We start from the raw sequence: 20,121 nt of genomic DNA, 5'->3' as shown, positions 1-20,121 counted from the left end.
AGACTATGAAGGTATGAGAGCAGAGTTGACTAAAGTGGACTGGGAAAATAGATTAAGGTGTAAGACGGTACAGGAGCAGTGGCTACATTTTTAATATTTCAGTTGTAAATTCATAAATGTTTGAGACAGGCATTTTAGAATCAAGGCGTAATCATCAACCGACTCTATACATTTAAAATTAATTTTAGGTTAAAAATTAAAATCAAATCTTTTAGTTTCTCAGGTACTGTCCAAATAACTCCATCTATCAATAAATCATAAAAAATTGGAGGCTCCAATTAAATATTTACTCAAAATGTAATAGTTTCCAAGAATGTTTATCGCAACAGTGCTGCCCCTTTAAAATACATTTTCCTTCTCCACCGTACTCCTGTGTTGGGGAATAAAGAATGAAAACTCTGTTGTTGGGATTTTGGGGTTTTCTGAATAATTTGATCAGAAACCATCAAATTAATCTCCAAGCGGGTTTAGTGATCGTGGCACCTCTTGTAATCTGCATACAAAGGGAGAAGAGGAAACCTCGCCAAACATAATGAGATACTAAAGATGGGGAACCACACAACCTTTAAAACCCCCGCCCCATCAGCACTGCAGCAACTCGCCAAGACCTCTTCGACAGCATCTCCCAAACCCGCGACCTCTACCACCTAGAAGGACAAAGGCAGCAGGCGCATGGGAACACCATCACCTCCAAGTTCCCCTCCAAGTCACACACCATCCTGACTTGGAAATATATCGCCGTCCCTTCATCGTCACTGGGTCAAAATCCTGGAACTCCCTCCCTAACACCACTGTGGGAGCACCTTCACCACACGGACTGCAGCGGTTCAAGGCGGCGGCTCACCACCACCTTCTCAAGGGCAACTAGGAATGGGCAATAAATGCCGGCTTTGCCAGCGACGCCCACATCCCCGGAACAAATTTTTAAAAACGAAGACAATTTGTTAAATTCAAGTGCTGTTGGTGTGAATGTTACGTTCAAAGCGAGGGATGCTATTGCTCGAGGGACTGCAACACTTGCACTGCAGATAACCCAGTGTCAACATCAAGCATCTCTTAGGTCAGTTATAGCACAGCTAGGGTGCAGAGTTTAGGTCCCAAGTCTCAGAGCCTCACGCTGAACCCCAGAAATAGTACCCCCAATATCACACGACCATGCTCCACTTCCTCACCAGCCATCCTGTGGCTTCACCCCAGTGACATTGCCAACCGACAACCAGATGATCTGGTCATTAACACGTTGCTGTTTGTGGGATCTTGCTGTGCGCAAATTCGCTGCCACATTTCCTACATTACAAAAAAAAGTACTTCATTAGCTGTAAAGCGCTTTGGGAGGTCCCGAGGTCATGAATGGAGCTATATCACCAAGGCAGCCTATTTCCACCTCCGTAACATTGTCTGACTCCGCCCCTTGCCTCAGCTCATCTGCTGCAGAAACCCTCATCCATGCCTTTGTTACCTCCAGACTCGACTGTTCCAACGCACTCCTGGCCGGCCTCACACCTTCCACCCTCCATACACTTGTGCTCATCTAAAACTCTGCTGCCCCGTATCCTAACTCGCATCATGTCCCGTTCACCCATCGCCGCTTGTGCTCGCTGACCTACATTGGCTCCCGGGTCCGGCAACGCCTTGATTTTAAAATTCTCATCCTTGTTTTTCAAATCCCTCCATGGCTTCGCCCCCTTCCCTAGCTCGGTAATCCCCTCCAGCCCTCCGAGATCGCTGCACTCCTCGAATGCTGACCTCTTTGCGCATCCCCGATTTTCTTCGCCCCCGCCATTGGCGGCCGTGCCTTCAGCTGCCTGGGCTCTTGAATACCCTCCCCCTAAACCTCTCCACCTCTCTGTCCTCCTTTAAGACGCTCCTTAAAACCTACCTTTGACTAAGTACCAGTCCTAATATCTCTCTACGTGGCTCGGTGCCAAACGTTGTTTAATTATGCTCCCGTAAAGTGCCTTGGAACATTTTGCTACGTTACGAGGCGCTATATAAATGCAAGTTGTTGTTGTATATAAATGCCAACGCTTTACTTTTTCAGTGCCAAATTAAACAGAATAGTTGCCGTGGGCCCTCAGTGCAAACTGCACTGTGACTGCCCAACCTTTCTCTCTCCACAGATGCTGCCAGACCTGCTGAGTATTTCCAGCGTTTTCCGTTTTTATTTCAGATTTCCAGCATCGGCAGTATTTTGCTTTTGTACCCCGTCAATCCTGTCTGGAGACCGCGTTGCTGTAGGTGACTGGGGTTGATTTTAGGCAACAACAACAACAACTTGTAATTATATAGTGCCTTTAACATAGTAAAACGTCCCAAGGGCCCCGATCCTTTACGCTGATTTCCACATGTTTCACACCGGTTTTTACGTTCCCATACCAATAAGCTGCTCAGGAAATTTGGGTGTAGGTTGTCGTCAATGTGATCGACACAGAAACCAGTGTGAGTGTATTCCAGGAAATTCTGGGTCAATATCCATGGGTGCTTTCTATAAATCAACAATTACAACAAATCCTACTCCTAGATTTGGCCTGATCCAGTGTTGCCACTAGGTTTATTGCAAATTCCAGGACTCTCCCTGGAGATTGGGGAATGCAGACGCTCAAAGGGACCTTGTACACGAGTCACTGAAAGTGAATGTGCAGGTGCAGCAAGCCATTAGGAAGGCAAATGGTATGCTGGCCTTCATTACAAGAGGATTTGAGTACAGGAGTAAAGAAGTCTTACTCCAATTATATAGGGCCTTGGTGAGACCACACCTGGAGTACTGTGTACAATTTTGGTCTCCTTACCGAAGGAAGGATATACTTGCCATAGAGGGAGTGCAACGAAGGTTCACAAGATTGATTCCTGGGATGGCGGGACTGTTGTACGAGAAGAGATTGAGTATTCTCTTGAATTCAGAAGAATGAGAGAGGATCTCATTGAAGCATACAAAATTATTACAGGGCTTGATAGGGTGGATGCTGGGAGAATGCTTCCCTTGGCTGGGGAGTCTAGAACCAGGGGCCACAGCCTCAGGATAAAGGGTAGGCCATTCAGGACTGAGATGAGAAGAAATTTCTTCACAGAGGGTGGTGAATCTTTGGAATTCTCTACCCCAGAGGGCTGTGGCGGCTCAGTCATTGGGTACATTCAAAACAGAAGTCGATAGATTTCTGACTAGTAAGGGCATCAAGGGATATGGCGATAGGGCCGGTGAATGGAGTTGAGGCAGAAGATCAGCCATGATCTCATTGAATGGCGGAGCAGGCTCGAAGGGCCGAATGCCGACTCCTGCTCCTATTTCTTATGTTATGTTCCCACTGGATAGTGCGACTAGAAGTGAGCCACTGAGTTTGGGGCTTTACTTTGAATTAAACGTGCCGTGCCTGACCTTAACATTGACAATAAGATGGAAAATGTTCCAATTCCAAGCATTAATGTCCCTCACCATCAAAGATACAAATGCCACCAAAAGGTTAATGGAAAAGTAGTCTAATTTGTGGCTTCAAGTCGAATGGGTTGTCACAAGTGAATTAGTGCTAATGTATCACGGCACAAAGTGAAGGGGCCGTGCATTTACTGCCGGGGCCTGTCCGCACACACATCTCAGACGTACCACTCCTCAAAGTACGGTCAGACACAGCGAGAAAACAGCAGAAATGTCACACAAGGGCATTGTTGTCCAAATTTGATGACTCTTAAGCCGGTCTCGGAGTTGGCCGAGCAAGTCACTCCGTTGTAACAAACCAAAAAAACAGCACTGTGGGAGTACCTTCACCACACGGAGTGCAGCGGTTCAAGGCGGTGGCTCACCACCACCTTCTCAAGGGCAACTGGGGATGGGCACGACGCCCACATCCTGAAAAATAAATTAAGATTTTATTTTTAAAGCCAGCTGCACACAGGAAATGATGTGCACCACAAGTTGGGCATGGGAGGAAGCAGAGTACGAGGAAGAGAAGGAAGGATTTTCTGCACGCGCTTTATTTCTCACCAATTCTTCCCCCCCCCCCCCCAGCTATCGACTATTGTCAGGGGTACAGTTCAACAGGCACCTTCCAGCAATTCACCCACGTGAGCCTGGACAATCGACATCGCCAGGCTCTTCCACTAGAGGTGGGTGTTACCAAATGTAATCTTATCCTTAGTCAACGTACCCACGCGCACGCACACGGGCACACGGACATGCGTGCAGGAATTGGATATATATTTCAAAGAATCACAGAATAATACATCGCAGAAGGAGGCCATTCGGCCCATCGTGGCTGTGCCTGAAAGGTAAAATCTGCAGGGCTATGGGGAAAGAGGTCAGTGGGACTAACTGGATAGCTCTTTCAAAGTACAGGCACGATGGGCCGAATGGTCTCCTTCTGTACTATACAATTCTAGTTGGAACCATAGCTGCTTTTTCTCCTCCTTAATTCAGCGGCACTAAAGCCAAGTGTAGGACCCTTACAGACCAGGGATCTGCCCGATCGGTGCGGCTCAGCTACTCATTAAGCTACTGGCACTCTTCGTGTACAAGTACATCACAAAAATATTTAATGTGGTCTTGATAAGGTTATCCGAATTTTCTGAAGTTCCGTTTCTTATCAGCACCAAGCAGAGACACAGAGAGCGCAGAACACGCCCAGAACAAGCTCACAGCCTCAAAATAGTTCCCAGCCCTCCAACTACCAGTGACAGACTACCCCTCACAAGTGATCCATTTGCTGAGGAACATCCACAGGATGGGAAAGACACTAAATAAAGACAAGGGCCTCGAAATACGTCTCGGGCGGTGGCACAAGGCTGATGGTATCAAATTGGCCGCTTGTTATATATAGCGCTTGATATTCAGTTCCACAGCAGTCAATGGAACGGACTATCGGGCGCTGTGTTTAACGGGCGGCCGATCCACAGGCACATTCAAGATATTGGGGCAGAAATTCAGATCGGGGGCTTGCCGCGCGTGCAAGCCCCCGATCTGCACTTACCCGACGCGCCTGCCGTTCACCTCCAGGGACGCCTGGAATTCCTTTTTGAAAGAGAAGAATCCCGGGCAGCGTCTGACGTCACGCCGCCCAGGAGTGCAGCCAGCGCGAACCCTGGAGCGCGCTGTGCAACTGAGACACGCCCCTTGAGGTCTCAGTTTAATAGGACATGCCCCCAATGTTTCTCACACGCTGCAAAGCATTTTTACATGCAGAGCAGCATTTTAAATAGGTTTTTGGTATTTTTATGAAGCTTTTGGTAACTTTTATAAACTTTTAAAAACGTTTAAAACTACTTCAGATTCTTCAAAATAATGTAAACAGAATTAAAGCAATTTAAAGACTTTTAAAAGCCCTGAAAGAATTTTTTTCATTCCATTTATTTATTTAGCAATAACAACAGAAAATGCTGGAAAAACTCAGCAAGTCAGGCAACATCCGTGGAGAGAAATTTGAGTTGACGTTTCGGGTTTGACCCTTCTTCAAAACTGGAGAGAAAAGGAACTAGATCGAAGGCAGGGCTGCGATCGGACAAAAGAATAAAAGAACCAAAAGAAGTAAAAGAGATTAGAAGCTAGACGAGATGGTAATAGGCTGTGATTAGGTGTAAAGTGTACTGGCAGGGCAAAAGATAGCTGCCAGGTGTGAGAGAGAAACAAAAGGAAAGGGGGGGGGGGGGAAAGGAGTGGAAAAATATAAGTGAAAATGAAATAGGGGCCGAGGTTATGATCTGAAATTGTTGAACTCGATATTGAGACCGGAAGGCTGCAGAGTGCCTAATCGGAAGATGAGGTGCTGTTCCTCGAGTTTACGTTGAGCTTCCGTGGAACAGTACAAGAGGCCAAGGACGGTGAGGTCCGAGTGGGAATGGAGCGGTGAATTGAAATGACAGGCGACCGGAAGCTCGGGGTCACCCTTACGGACTGAACGGAGGTGTTCCGCAAAGCGGTCACCCAATCTGCGTTTGGTCTCCCCAATGTAGAGGAGACCGCATCGTGAGCAGCGAATACAGTATACTAGATTGCGAGAAGTACAAGTAAATCGCTGTTTCACCTGGAAGGGGTGTTTGGGGCCCTGGACAGTGGGGAGGGGGGAGGTATAGGGGCAGGTGTTACATCTCCTCCGCTTGCACGGGAAGGTGCCAGGCGAAGGGGAAGGGCTGTTTGGGGTGATAGAGGAGTGGACTAGGGTAATAGGTAGTAGAGGAGAGGAGTTTTTCCAGCATTTTCTGTTGTTATTTCGGATTTCCAACATCTGCAGTATTTTGCTATCGTATTTATTTAGCAACATCGTCGTCATACGTGTCTTCACACTGTTCCCTTTGGGGAACTGTATGAAGTGGTGGAAGGATTTATGGCCGTGATTAACGCTCCTTCCGTGACCGTAACCATTTTTGTACCAGCCATTCGGGTGGTTAGTCCTATGGCGGGAGGGTTTTACGGGCTCCCACAACCTATACGAGGGGGGGGGGGCCACCCACACCCACAAGTATCCCACTGGATGTCAACCCAGAATTTAGAGCCGGAGCGCCGACTCCACTTGCCAGGACTGTCTGGAGCGGGGTTCGAAACCCTACCCCGTCTGGCCCAGCGGCGGGGATCCTACCGCTACGCCAAAGGCCCACTCCGATTAGCAACGTGAAATGGCTGGAATGAGCACAATTCACGGCATTAAAAGAACTCACAATTGAACTGATGATGACCTCAGCAATCTCCTCAACGAGGTGGAGGCGCAGTGCCTGCTCATCATTGGTAATGAGAAGTCAAAGGCGCCGCAAAAAGGACAGATGATAGCTTGGTCTTTCAAGTGGCAGCATAGGGCTCCAGTCACGGGGAGGGAAAAGGCGCAGGAAACGTATGGGTGTCACCTTTTGCGCGGAGTGGGCCTTTTGCGTAGCGGTAAGCATCCCCGCCGCTGGGCCAGAAGGAGTAGGGTTTCGAACCCCGCTCCAGACAGTCCCGGCAAGTGGAGTCGGAGCTCCAACTATAAATTCTGGGTGGACATCCAGCGGGATACTTGCGTCCGCGGGTGTGGGTGGCCCCCCCCCCCCTCAGATGGGTTGTGGGAGCCCGTAAAACCCTCACGCCATAGGACTAACCACCCTAATGGCTGGTATGAAGATGGTTATGGTCACGGAAGGAGCGTTAACGTGGCCAGAAATCCTTCCACCACTTCATACAGTTCCCGAAAGGGAACAGTGTGAGGATACGTACGACGATGACCTCTTGCGCAATGCACCTCCTTGGACCCTCAGTCGCAGATGCGAGGGGGCAAATCGTGCAATTATTAAATTTTTCATTTTATTGACATATAAAATGTTGGCCCAGTAATTCCATTCCAAACGCGTGAGTACGGTCGGGGTACTCACGCGTCTGGCCGGAGGAAATGCCGGTTTTCAGCATGCACAGCGCATGCAGGGAAAACCGGCATTTCCTGTCCTCTGAACGAAGGGGTTCAGAGGCAGAACACGCGCGACTGCACAGGCAGCGCGTGCGCAGTAAAATTCGCCGGTTTCATTCATGCTTTCAGTGAGGTTAAGTCCTTACAACTTACACATGAAAAAAGCATGAGTACAGTTGCTCCAGAGACTGCGGAGGAAGATATATTTTATCGTGGAGCTTCTGAAAGGCAATATTTTTGTTTGGGAAAGGGAGGAAAGTTATTTTAAGAAATGCTGAGGTAAGTTTTAAAGTTTATTTTTGTTTTTTAAAACGGGTTTTCAGTACTGTAGGTAGAAGGAGCAATTGTGGCTATGTGAATTGAATTTGCTGTGTTTATTAAATGTGAAAATGACTCCAACATTTTTAAGAAAGAAACTTTTCATCAGTAATATATTCTTTTAAGTAATTATGTATGTATGTCTGTATATATTCCTTTGCATATATGTATGTATATATTCCTTTACTTATGTGTATGAATGTATGTATTTAATTATGACTTTCAGAGAAAGTAACTTATTGGAAAATCATAATTAAATACATACATTCATACACATAAGTAAAGGAATATATACATATACGTAAAGGAATATATACGAACATACATACATAATTACTTAAAAGAATATATTACTGATGAAAAGTTTCTTTCTTAAAAATGTTGGAAATGTTACATTATTCATTTTAGAAGTCATTTTCACATTTAATAAACACAGCAAATTCAATTCACACAGCCACAATTGCTCCTTCTACCTACAGTACTGAAAACCCGTTTAAAAAAAAAAAAATTAAACTTTAAAACTTACCTCAGCATTTCTTAAAATAACTTTCCTCCCTTTCCCAAACAAAAATATTGCCTTTCAGAAGCTCCACGATAAAATATATCTTCCTCCGCAGCCTCTGGAGCAACTTTACACATGCTTTTTTCATGTGTAAGTTGTAAGGACTTAACCTCACTGAATCCATGAATGAAATCGACGAAGTTCACTGCGCACGCGCTGCCTGTGCAGTCGCACGCGCTGTGCCTCTGAACCCCTTCGTTCAGAGGACAGGAAATGCCGGTTTTCCCCGCATGCGCTGTGCATGCTGAAAACCGGCATTTCCTCCGGCCAGACGCGTGAGTACCCCGACCGTACTCATGCGTTTGGAACGGAATTACTGGGCCATTAAGGGGAACAGATAGGGTAGATAGAGAGAAACTATTTCTGCGGGTTGGGGAGTCTAGGACAAGGGGGCACAGTCTAAAAATTAGAGTCAGGCCTTTCAGAAGTGAAATTAGGAAACCCTTCTACACACAAAGGGTGGTAGAAGTTTGGAACTCTCTTCCACAAACAGCAATTGATGCTGGATCAATTATTACTTTTAAATCGGAGATTGATAGATTTTTGGTTAACCAAAGGTATCCAGGGATATGGGCCAGAGGCGGGTATATGGAGTTAGGTCACAGGTCAGCCGTGATCTCACTGAATGGCGGAACAGGCTCGAGGGGCTGAATGGCCTCCTCCTGTTCCTATGTACGGCACCAGATCAGAAGTTTTTGTTTAGTCAGCCTGTCACAGGCAGAAACCCAGCACCGAGCGTCAGAGCCTCCAAGTCAAGCTACCGAAAACATCTACAGAAGTAAAGTTTCTGTCTGCTATGGGGATGCGCACTGTATCGCCAGTATGCTCCATGCCCCTGCAGTGACACTCCCCACTTACCCAAGTCCAGAAAGCTTGGGCGCAGGTTAGCCAAAGCTTAAAGAAATACCTCCAATGATAAAGCACCTCATCACATCTCAAAGCACTTCATTCAAGGAGTGTTTTTTTCTTGAAGTGAGAGAAAGACTTGCATTTCTATAGCGCCTTTCACGACCACCGGACGTCTCAAAGCGCTTTACAGCCAATGGAGTACTTTTGAAGTGCAGTCACTGTTGTAATGTGGGAACCGCAGCAGCCATTTTGCACACAGCAAGCTCCCACAAACAGCAATGTGAAAATGACCGGATAATTTTTATTTATTTATTTATTTATTTATTTTAAGTGATGCTGTTTTTTGAGGGATAAATATTGGCCAGGACACCGGGAATAACTCCCCTGCTATGTTGTTAAATGATTCAGCCATTCTGCACCAGCGATGTACCAAAGATAACGGGCCAGTTAATCTGTTTTTTGGTGATATTAGTTGGGGAAGGGATGTTGGTCAGAACCCCCTGCTTTTATTCAGTTTTTGAGATCTTAAGCATCCCTTTAAACAAGACGAGGAGGGGGGCCTTGGGTTTAACATCTCCAACAATACAGTACTCCCTCAGTACTTCACAGGAGTGGCGGCCTTGATTACAAGCTCAAGTCGATGGGGCTCGCACACGCACAACCTACTGAGGCAAGCGTTCGGCCAAATGTGCCAAGCTGGTTTAGGGACCACATGAGCACAGGGCTGCATTGGGCAAATGTCAGTACAATACTCATCAACAAAGATGTGCTCCATGGCTTGGGACCAGCACTCTCACCTCAGATTCAGAAGGTTGACAGTTTGAGCTCACTCACAGATGTGAGCACATACATAGAATTACACAACACAGAAAGAAGCCATTCAGCTATGCCGGCGTTTATGCTCCACATGAGCCTCCTCCCACCTTGATTCATCTCACCCTATCAAAGTAACTTTCTATTCCTTTATCCCTCATGCACTTATCTCACTTCCCCTTAAATGCATCTCTGCTATTTGCTGACTATTCCCTGTGGTAGCGAGTTCCACATTCTCACCACTCTCTGGGTGAAGGAGTTTCTCCTGAATTCCTCATTGGATTTATTAGTGACTATCTTATATTTATGGCCTCTAGTTTTGGTCTCCCCCCCACAAGTGGAAACATATTCTCGACGTCTACCCTAGCGAACTCCTTCATAATGTTAAAGATCTCGATCAGGTCACCTTAGTCTTTTTTTTTTTAAAAAGAGAAAAAAACCAGCCTGTTCAGGCTTTCCTGATAGTTGTATAATCCAAGCTGACACACTCGTGCAGTACTGAGGGTGTGCGGCGCTGTCGGAGGTGCTGTCTTTTGGGTGAGATCTTAAACTGAAGCCCATAAAAGATCCCTTGGCACTATTTCGAAGAGCAGAGGAAGGATGTGATTGCATTGGAGAGGGTGCAGAGGAGATTCACCAGGATGTTACCTGGGCTGGAGCGCTTCAGCTATGAAGAGAGACTGGACAGGCTGGAGTTGTTTTCCTTAGAGCAGAGAAGGCTGAGGGGGGACCTGATTGAGGTGTACAAAATTATGAGGGGCATAGATAGATAGATAGAAAGGAACATTTCCCCTTAGTAGAGGGGTCACTAACCAGGGGGCATAGTTTCAAGGTAAGGGGCAGGAGGTTTAGAGGGGATTTGAGGAAAACCTTTTTCACCCAGAGGGTGGTTGGAATCTGGAACTCACTGCCTGAAAGGGTGGTAGAGGCAGGAACCCTCACAACATTCAAGAAGCATTTGGATGAGCACTTGAAACACCATAGCATACAAGGCTACGGACCAAGTGCTGGAAAATGGGATTAGAACAGACACGATGGGCCGAAGGGCCTCTTTCTGTGCTGTATAACTCTATGACTCTATTCAATTCAATTCAATTTTATTTGTCATATATGCAGCAGACGTGTGTACTGCACAATGAAATGTTGATTTTTTAAAGAGTCCTCCCAACATTGGAATAAATGAGTTCTTTCAGTGTCCTGTCCGACATTTATCCGTCAGCCAACATCACCAAAACAGATTATCTGGTCATTATCACGGTGCTGTTTGTGGGAGCTTGTGCGAAAATTGGCTGCCGCGTTTCCTTCATTACATCAGTGACTAGCACTTCAAAAGTAACTATTCAGTGGGGAAGCACTTTGGGACGTCCTGAGGATGTGAAAAGTTAAATATAAATCCAAGTTCTTCTTTCAAAAACACACAAACAACAGCTGGCAATCTGAAATGAACTGGAAAATACTGGAGGCAAGTTAATGTTCCAGGTGCAAAATCCACATTCGAACTGTTACCCTGTCTTTTCTCTTTACAGCTGCTGACAGACTTGTTATATATTTCCAGCTTTCTCGGTAACTGAAAATGAAAAAAAAAAAATCTTCTCCCGAAAACAGAAACAGAATTCTTAGCTGCCCGATAAATCATCTGCCACATTGATTTTTCAAGGTTCACGATTTTTTAATACCATTCTTAATGATTAGCAAGGGCGAACGGGAGCTCCAGGGTAAAAGGAGAGCTTTGGTAATATCCTACCAGTACCACCTGGGCGCAGAGAACAATCCCAGCCCCTGTACAGGTAGGCCTGAGGCGCACCCGACTCTCCTCCTGCTCCCGGCTCCACATTCTTGTTAAAAATACCGTTTTGGTGTCGGCCTCCAGTGGGCCCTTTAAGGACCGCTGGTTCGGCCGCACGTAGACAATGTTTTCCTGAGGCCGGCGGCCCAATTTGGCATGTTGGGAGGGGGGGGGGCCTGAAACCGGCTTTAGGCCCCCACCCCCGCCGTTTGCATAAACACGTCCAGAGCCGAGAGTCCGTTTCACGCCTAGGCCCTGGACGCCTCTTTCTCTGCCTTTACCAATATGGTGGGCGGCGCTCTTCCGGCAAGTAATGAGCGCGCGAGCTCCACACCCGCCATATTGGATGTGGCGGCCCCCAGCTTACGCCTGAAAAACGGGTGCAGCGCCGTCGAATTTTTGGGCCACAATCTCGACCTTTCTACAGGCCAATGGCGGAATTACATCTTGCTCCCGATGGGACAGTGGGGAAAAAAAAATCGCTGTCCTTTTGGGGTTTTCAACAAAGAGACACAAAAGACAGGCACCACACCTCTTAATTTGCCGGATCCGCACAAGGTTGTTCATCTGTTAATATTCTTGGCATACCCATTGCCTCTGACCTCAAACGGAACTCCCACATCTGCTCTAACTGCTGACGCTCGCTCCAAGAAGCAGTTTCCTCTTTTCTGCCAAACACCTCCCTCCCCCAACAACTTTTAACTCAATAAAGTCCATCCAGGACTTGAATACTGCCCCTTCATCTGCAAAGGACAATACCTCCTCCACACCAGTGGATAGGATGTGTATGTAAATAAAATGCTGGACAGACCATCAAGATAGTCACTAATAAATCCAATAGGGAATTCAGGAGAAACTTCTTCACTCAGACAGGTCAGAATGTGGAACTCGCTACCACGGGGAGTAGTCGAGGCATAGATGCATTTAAGGGGTAGATAAATAAACACGAGGGAGAAAAGAATTGAGGGGTTTGTTCATTGGGGTTAGGTGAAGGGTGGGAGGAGGGTCCTGTGGAGCATAAAGACCGGCATGGACCTGTTGGGCCGAATGGCCTGTTTCTGTGCTTCCATTCTATGTAATAGACCATCCTTCTCTAATCTCTCAACTCCAATCTTTGCTCCCCATTCTCCTTACTAGTTATTGCTACTTTGAACTGTCTTTTCTTATTCCTTCAAATACTTGATGGCTCACTGTTACTCATTATATTGAAAACAAGAGTCTTCTACTCCAACTCATTCTTCACCAGACTCTCCCTCAGTTTACCTTTCCCACTGCAATCCAAAGGCCTTTTAATATACTTAATTTTCTTAATACTCCCAAACCTACAATCTCCACCACCGAGAAGGACAAGGGCAGCAGGCGCATGGGAACACCACCACCTGCAAGTTCCCCTCCCAGTCACACACCAACCCGACTTGGAAATGTATCGCCGTTCCTTCATTGTCGCTGGGTCAAAATCCATCTCTACCTAACGGCACTGTGGGAGTACCTTCACCACACGGACTGCAGCGGTTCAAGGCGGCTCACCACCACCACCTTCTCAAGGGCAATTAGGGATGGGCAATAAATGCCGGCCTTGCCAGCGAGGCTCACATCCCGAGAATGAATTTAAGAGCCGAGCTCGGCATCGCTAATGGCTTTCCTCTGGACTCACGTGGTCTTCTCTCCAGATTTCAACATTGATGTGCCGGGCTGTGCTATGGGCTGCCCCTTCACGGTGCTTCTCAATAATTCCTACGGGTCAGTAATTACCCGAGGACCACGCACACATCAGGTGTCCGCACCGACTGCTTCTCCAAGGGAAGGGAGGGTTCAGCTCCTTCACTGTAGATGCTGCCAGTAGGCCGTCTGGATCCAGGGACCATCATCTGAATGAAGGCCACCTTACAAACCTCTCGACATGGGCGTGGATTCCAGAAAAGCAAGAAAGAAAAGAAAGACTTGCATTTATATAACACCTTTCACGACCTCAATGTCCCAAACTGCTTTACAACCAATGAAGTACATTACAACAGCGACTACACTTCAAATGTAAGAAACATGGCAGCCAATATGCGCACAGCAAGCTCCCACAAACAGCAATGTGATAATGACCAAATAATCTGTTTCAGTGATGCTGATTGAGGAATAAATATTGGCCAGGAACCAGGAATAACCCCCTTGTTCTAATTCGGAATAGTGCCATAGGAATCTTTTACGTCCACCTGAGAGAGCAGACGGGGCCTCGGTTTAACGTCTCATCTGAAAGACGGCATCCTCCGACAGTGCTGTGTTCCCTCAGCACTGCACTGGGAGCGTCAGCCTGGATATTTGTGCTCAAGTCTCTGGAGTGGACCTGAACCCACAACCTTCTGGCTCAGAGGCGAGGGTGCTACCCACTGAGCCACCGCTGGCACAAGTGGGCAGCCCATAATACTACGGTCATCTTGGGGGGGGGGGGGGGGGGGGGCGGTGGTAGGGGATAGATCTGCAAATCACTGAAGACACTTTGGGTACGTTAGCCTCAGCCTCGCTCTGGTGTAATGGAAAACATCCAGAGCCATTCAGGGAGAATAGATTTAGATCCTGGAATGCAAAAGTGTAGCAATAATATGAACCTATTTCTTTCTGACCTTGAAGAGCTTGGCAACACGTTACAATTAATACGTTCTGAAAGGTCATGCTTTCAACTCTCTAGAACTCAGCTGTACAATCACAAAACTAACAGCCTCTACAGTCTGAATCGCACTAATTCCCTTTAGGCTATGGCGAGAAGGCTGGACAGGTACTGCCTCACGTGAGGGGCTTTGATTCCTGCCCCGAGCGTAGAGAACCCAGCAGAGATTCCACGACCGACGGCCCTTTCCACCACAGGAGCGTTAGGCGGACACTGGCGAGGCTGGAACGCTGCTCCTCATTGGCTCGTCGCATTCCCCCAATCCTACCATGTCGGCACGGCAATCTAGAAGCCCACCAAGTTCACGAGCGGCCTCCCAGCTCCACCAAGCCCCATTCAGGTAAACTCCCACTCCCTGCAGAAAGGTGATGCATACCTATGGGCGACCTGTTTTGGTCTCTGCCTCGAACTGGGAAAAATGTCTTCACATTTCCCCCTCTAACCACAAAAAGCTTAAATATTCCTAAAAATCCCATTTAAATACTCTGCCACTCCAGCCAAACAGCCTTGAGCCCTCAAGGCACAAAGCCACAAAGCCACTCGGGACACCTAATACCTTGACTAGTTTCCTTTGGACGCCAGCTTTAGGGGATCAGCCTACGGACCCACAAGCACCCTGCGTGGACGTGACATGCAACAGATTGTTTGGCATGTGTTGTTTATCATATATCATCGAAAACTGCATCAAAAGGGCATGCATAGATCATCACACTCTTCCTAACTGCAAATAACAGGCCTGGCAAATAACCTGGATGCAGACAGGGCTATAAAGTCAGATACTAAAAATATTCTTCTATAAGTAGCACCACTGTCTAACTTTTTAAACTCAGCATGTAATACAGGAAACTTTCGATTTACCGGCACCTAAATAACCGGAAATCTCGATTAACCGGCAAAATTCAGGAGTAGGTTTTACTTCATATTTTTTTGCCTTCTTCCATCTGTTGCTGTGCAAGGGTGTGGCTGCAGCTGTTGCTAAGCTACAGAGATGCTTGAAACTTGAGGCCATTGTTCTACAGTTGTTGCTTTATACGGGGCTCTCAGCTCCGTATCTTTTACTGTAGCGTTCGGTTATCCGGAATTTTTGATGAACCGGCACCACGTCGGTCCCGGCCGTGCCGGATAAAAAAAAAAGTTTCCTGTAGCTGGTATTTTGTTTTATTCTCAGGATGTGGGGGGACACGGGCAAGGTTGCATTTATTGTCCATCCCCAGTTGTCCTGAGGTGGTGATGGTGGTGGGTCTTCTCCTTGAACCACTGCAGTCCTTGTGGTGATGGTACTCCCACAAATGGTGTTAGGTAGGGAATTCCAGGATATTGACCTAGTGATGATGAAATGAACGGCGATATAGGTTCACGTGAGGGTGCTCTGTGACTTGAACCTGGTGACAGGGCTGCCCATCAAGCGACCTGCCCAGTCCTGGGTGACGTTGAGCTTCTTCAGTGTTATTACAGCCGCTTCTCATCCAAGTGAGTGCTGAGTATTCCATCATCCTCCTAACTGGAGCCTTGTCGATGATGCAGAGGCTTTGGCAGGTTAGGAGGCTAGCTATTCATTGCAGAATACCTAGCCTCCACCCTATTCTCGTAGCCACACTGTTGATACGGCCGGTCCAGTTAACCTTCTGGTCAATGGTGACTCCTTAGCTGTTGATGGCGGTGTTGTTAAAGGCGTGATGTCTGGGCTCTTCCTTGTTTGAGATGGTCACTTGCGTGGCACAAATAGATTACTCGATCGATACTGTTACGTAGACGCGGGACCTCTCCTCCACTTCCACCAAAACCATCACCAGCAGGGACCGTTACGATCAAGGCTTGAACCGGTGACGAGCAGAACTGGTCGCCAAGGCTGAAGAGTAATGGCCTGGAAGCCAAGGCTGAAACCGTTGGCAGCAGAGATCATGGGGAGCCAAGGGCCAAAACAGTGGCCAACCGAATGCCAAGGCCAAGCAAGAAAGCATTACCATCTCTTCACTTGGCCTTAAAAAAGTGGGAAGAGGTCAGCCCAAACTGGGCAAAGAGTCACGCAACATGTTTATCAACAAAGAACTCACGTGTAAGCACGTATAACATGATTAGTCATTGTCCTGCAGTATAAATTTAGTGCCTTCAGAAGGAGACTTGTTTGAATAAAATTGTTTACATAAAGCCTATTAAATGGGTACATGACTCAAATAACTAGAGGCCATCAATATAAGAAAGTCACCAAGAAATCCAATCGGGAATTCAGAAGAAACTTCTTTACCCAAAGAGTGGCGAGAATGTGGAACTCGCTACTCTTTGGGTGTGGTTGAAGCAAATATTTTTGATGCATTTAAGGGGAGGCTAAACAAGTACATGAGGGAGAAGGGAATCGAGGGTTATGCTGATAGATTTAGATGAGGAAAGACGGGAGGAGGCTCGAGTCGAGCATAAACGCCGGCATGGACTGGTTGGGTCGGATGGTCTGTTTCTTTCATGTATATCCTATGTAATCCTATGTAGTCAGGTAGCAGCACCAAGGCTTACAGATAAGGTTGGCGGCATCTTGTAACGTGTGGCAAATGGGCTACGCTGACTATGTAATCCGATGTAAAATGTTTCCATTCATCTATCCCTTCATTATCTACTTACAGGGTTTCTATGTTGGGGATTTCCTGTTCCGAAAGATCTTGGTTGTTCACAGCAACAACTTGTATTTATATAGCGCCTTTAATATAGTAAAACGTCCCAAGGCGCTTCACCGAACGCTATAAAACAAAACAAATTGACACCGAGCCACACAAGGAGAAATTAGGGCCGGTGATCAAAAGCTTGGTCAAAGAGATAGATTTTAAGGAACGTCTTAAAGGAGGAAAGAGAGGTTTAGAGACAATTTAGAGACTGTGGAAAGTCAATCATTCCCAAGCCTGGAGGGGGGGGGGGGGGGGGGAGAAACTATGTTCAAAGGCATTTTTCTTAAATTGTTCCGCTGAATCTTTCTCTTTTGTTGCTCCTTGGCTTCAAATGCACCATCCTAAATGTTCTTCCTCTTCAGTGCAGTGCGCAGGGAGTGCTGCTGTGTCGGAGGTGCTGTTCTGGGACAATACCTTAAATCGAGGCCTGTTCAGATGCTCATAAAAGATCCAGTGACTCATTTATGATTTTGATTGGCCGTAAAGCACTTTGGGATGTCCCGAGGATGTGAAAGGTGCTATATAAATGCAAGTTATTTCTCAACAATCTCTTACTCTAACTCACTTTTTTCCAGTGTCTCCAAACTGTGGAACTTAACTCCTCATCTCTCTTCTTTCTTTCCTACATTACAACAGTGGCTACACTTCAAAAATTACTTCATTGGCTGTAAATCGCTTTGGGACGTCCAATGATCATGAAAGGCGCTATATAAATGCAAGTCTTTCTTTCTTTCCTTCTACATTCTATAGGCTTCTTGGTTTACATTCTTCTCCCCCGACTCTCTTCAACCTTGGTTGCACTACGGGTCTCAGCCCTTCACCTAAACCATCTCAACAATAATACAACAAATGTACATTTCACTTCTGTAATTAGTCAGAAAGCAGGAAACTTCAGACCAGTTAGCCTAACATCTGTCGTTGGGAAAATGCTGGAGTCCTTCATTAAGGAAGTAGTAGCAGGGCATTTGGAAAATCATAATGCAGTCATGCAGCGTCAGCATGGTTTTATGAAAGGGAAATCATGTTTCACAAATTTCCTGGAGTTCTTTGAAGATGTAACGAGCAGGGTGGATAAGGTTGAGTCAGTGGATGTGGTGTTTTTGGATTTCCAGAAGGCATTCGATAAGGTGCCACATAAAAGGTTACTGCATAAGATAAGAGCTCACGGAGTTGGGGTAATATATCACCATGGATAGAGAATTGGCTAACTAACAGAAAGCAGAGAGTCGGGATAAATGGGTCATTTTCCGGTTGGTTACTAGTGGGGTGCCACAGGGATCAGTGCTGGGGCCTCAACTACTTACAATCTACATTAATGGGACCGAGTGTAATGTAGCCAAGTTTGCTGATGTTGCAAAGATGGGTGGGAAAGCAAGTTGTGCAGAGGACTCAAAGAATCTGCAAAGGGATATAGACAGGCTAAGTGAGTGGGCAAACATTTGGCAGATGGAGTATAATGTGGGAAAGTGCGAGGTTATCCACTTTGGCAGGAAAAATAAAAAAGCAAATTATTATTTAAAAGGAGATTACAAAATGCTACAATTCAGAGGGACCTGGGGGCCCTTGTGCATGAAACAGAAAAAGTTAGCATGCAGGTACAGCAAGTAATCAAAAAGGCAAATGGAATGTTGGCCTTTATTGCAAGGAGGTTGGAGTATAAAAGCAGGGAAGTCCTGCTACAACTGTACAGGGTATTGGTGAGACCACACCTTGATTACTGCGTACAGTTTTGGTCTCCTTATTTAAGAAAGGATATACTTGCATTGGAAGCAGTTCAGAGACGATTCACTCGGTTGATTCCTGAGATGAGGGGGTTGACATTTGAAGAAAGGTTGGGCCTATACTCATTGGAATTTAGAAGAATGAGAGGTGATCTTATTGAAACATATAAGATACTGAAGGGGCTCGACAAGGTAGATGCAGAGAGGATGTTTCCCCTCGTGGGGAAATCTAGAACTCGGGGCATAGTTTCAGAATAAGGGGTCGCCCTTTTAGAACTGAGATGAGGTATTTCTTCGTAAATCTGTGGAATTCTCTGCCCCAGAGAGCCGTGGAGGCTGGGTCATTAAATACATTTAAGGTGGAGAGAGACAGATTTTTGCAAGATAAGGGAGTGAAGGGTTATGGGGAGCAGGCAGGGAAGTGGCTTTGAACCCAAGATCAGCCATGATCATATTGAATGGCGGAGCAGGCTCGAGGGGCCAAGTGACCTACTCTTGCTCCTATTTCTTATGTTATGAAACAGTGTACTGCAGATGCCCCACTTTGGCCCTCCAGGGAGCTTCGTCAACACGCTGACAGAAATGACACTGTTGAAATGCTGCCAGTTCAAATCCGGCGTTCCTTTAAAGGAAGAATTAAGTGAGCACTGCAGGGATTGAGTGTCAACCTTGGCACAGTGGGTAGCACTCTCGCGTCTGAGTCAGAAGGTCATGGGTTCAAGACCCACTCCAGAAACTGGAGCACATAATCTAGGTTGGCACTCCCAGTGCAGTACTGAGGGAGTGCTGCAGCGTTGGAAGTGGCGAGTTTCGGAGGAAACGTTAAACCGAGGCCCCAATCTCAGGTGGACGTAAAAGATCCTACGGCACTATTTTGAAGAGGAGCAGGGGAGATCTCCCTGGTGTGTTGGCCGATATTTATCCCTCAATCAAGATCACTGAAAAAACAGATCATTTGGTCATTATCACATTGTTCTTGGTGTGGCCTTGCCGCTGACAAATTGGCTACATTACAACAGTGACTACGCTTCAAATGTACTTCATTGGCTGTAAAGCACATTGGGACATCCTAAGGTATTGAAAGTTATCAAGTCATAGAATCAAAGAAATTTACAGCACAGATTGAGGCCATTCGGCCCATCTTGTCCGTGCCGGCCGACAAAGAGCGATCCAGCCTAATCCCACTTTTCTTTTGTTTCTTTCATGGAGTAGAAAAATAAACTTCATTATATAATCACGAGTTCAGTGACTGCAGCTTAAACAGGTCTAGCTGCATTACACACATTCAGCTTTATCTAATAGAGGACAACATATTGCACTGCACACACACACACAACTTTACCAGTCAAAGGGCTTTCACTGCCCTGTCTGCTCTCTCAGATGGACATAAAAGATCCCATGGCACTG

The 20,121-nt window shown here is 46.5% G+C and overlaps 1 protein-coding gene across 3 annotated transcripts in view; it reads right to left on the bottom strand.

The window, feature by feature from the left end:
• Positions 1-14,830, bottom strand: part of adisspb (adipose secreted signaling protein b) — a 206,735-nt gene extending 191,905 nt beyond the window's left edge. For all 3 annotated transcript variants that reach the window (XM_085975660.1, XM_085975669.1, XM_085975663.1), the window contains exon 1: positions 14,716-14,830. In XM_085975660.1, the coding sequence (XP_085831786.1) occupies positions 14,716-14,815 (100 nt within the window). In that variant the 5' untranslated portion in view covers positions 14,816-14,830. The remainder of the gene's footprint in view (positions 1-14,715) is intronic.
• Positions 14,831-20,121: the final 5,291 nt, after the last annotated feature.

This window comes from Somniosus microcephalus, chromosome 2 (assembly GCF_052327205.1).
Source record: "Somniosus microcephalus isolate GS21.2 chromosome 2, FLI_Smic_1.0, whole genome shotgun sequence".
NCBI lineage: Eukaryota > Metazoa > Chordata > Chondrichthyes > Squaliformes > Somniosidae > Somniosus > Somniosus microcephalus.
Note: the sequence above shows the minus strand (reverse complement) of the source record. Positions and strands in the feature narration are given on the sequence as shown.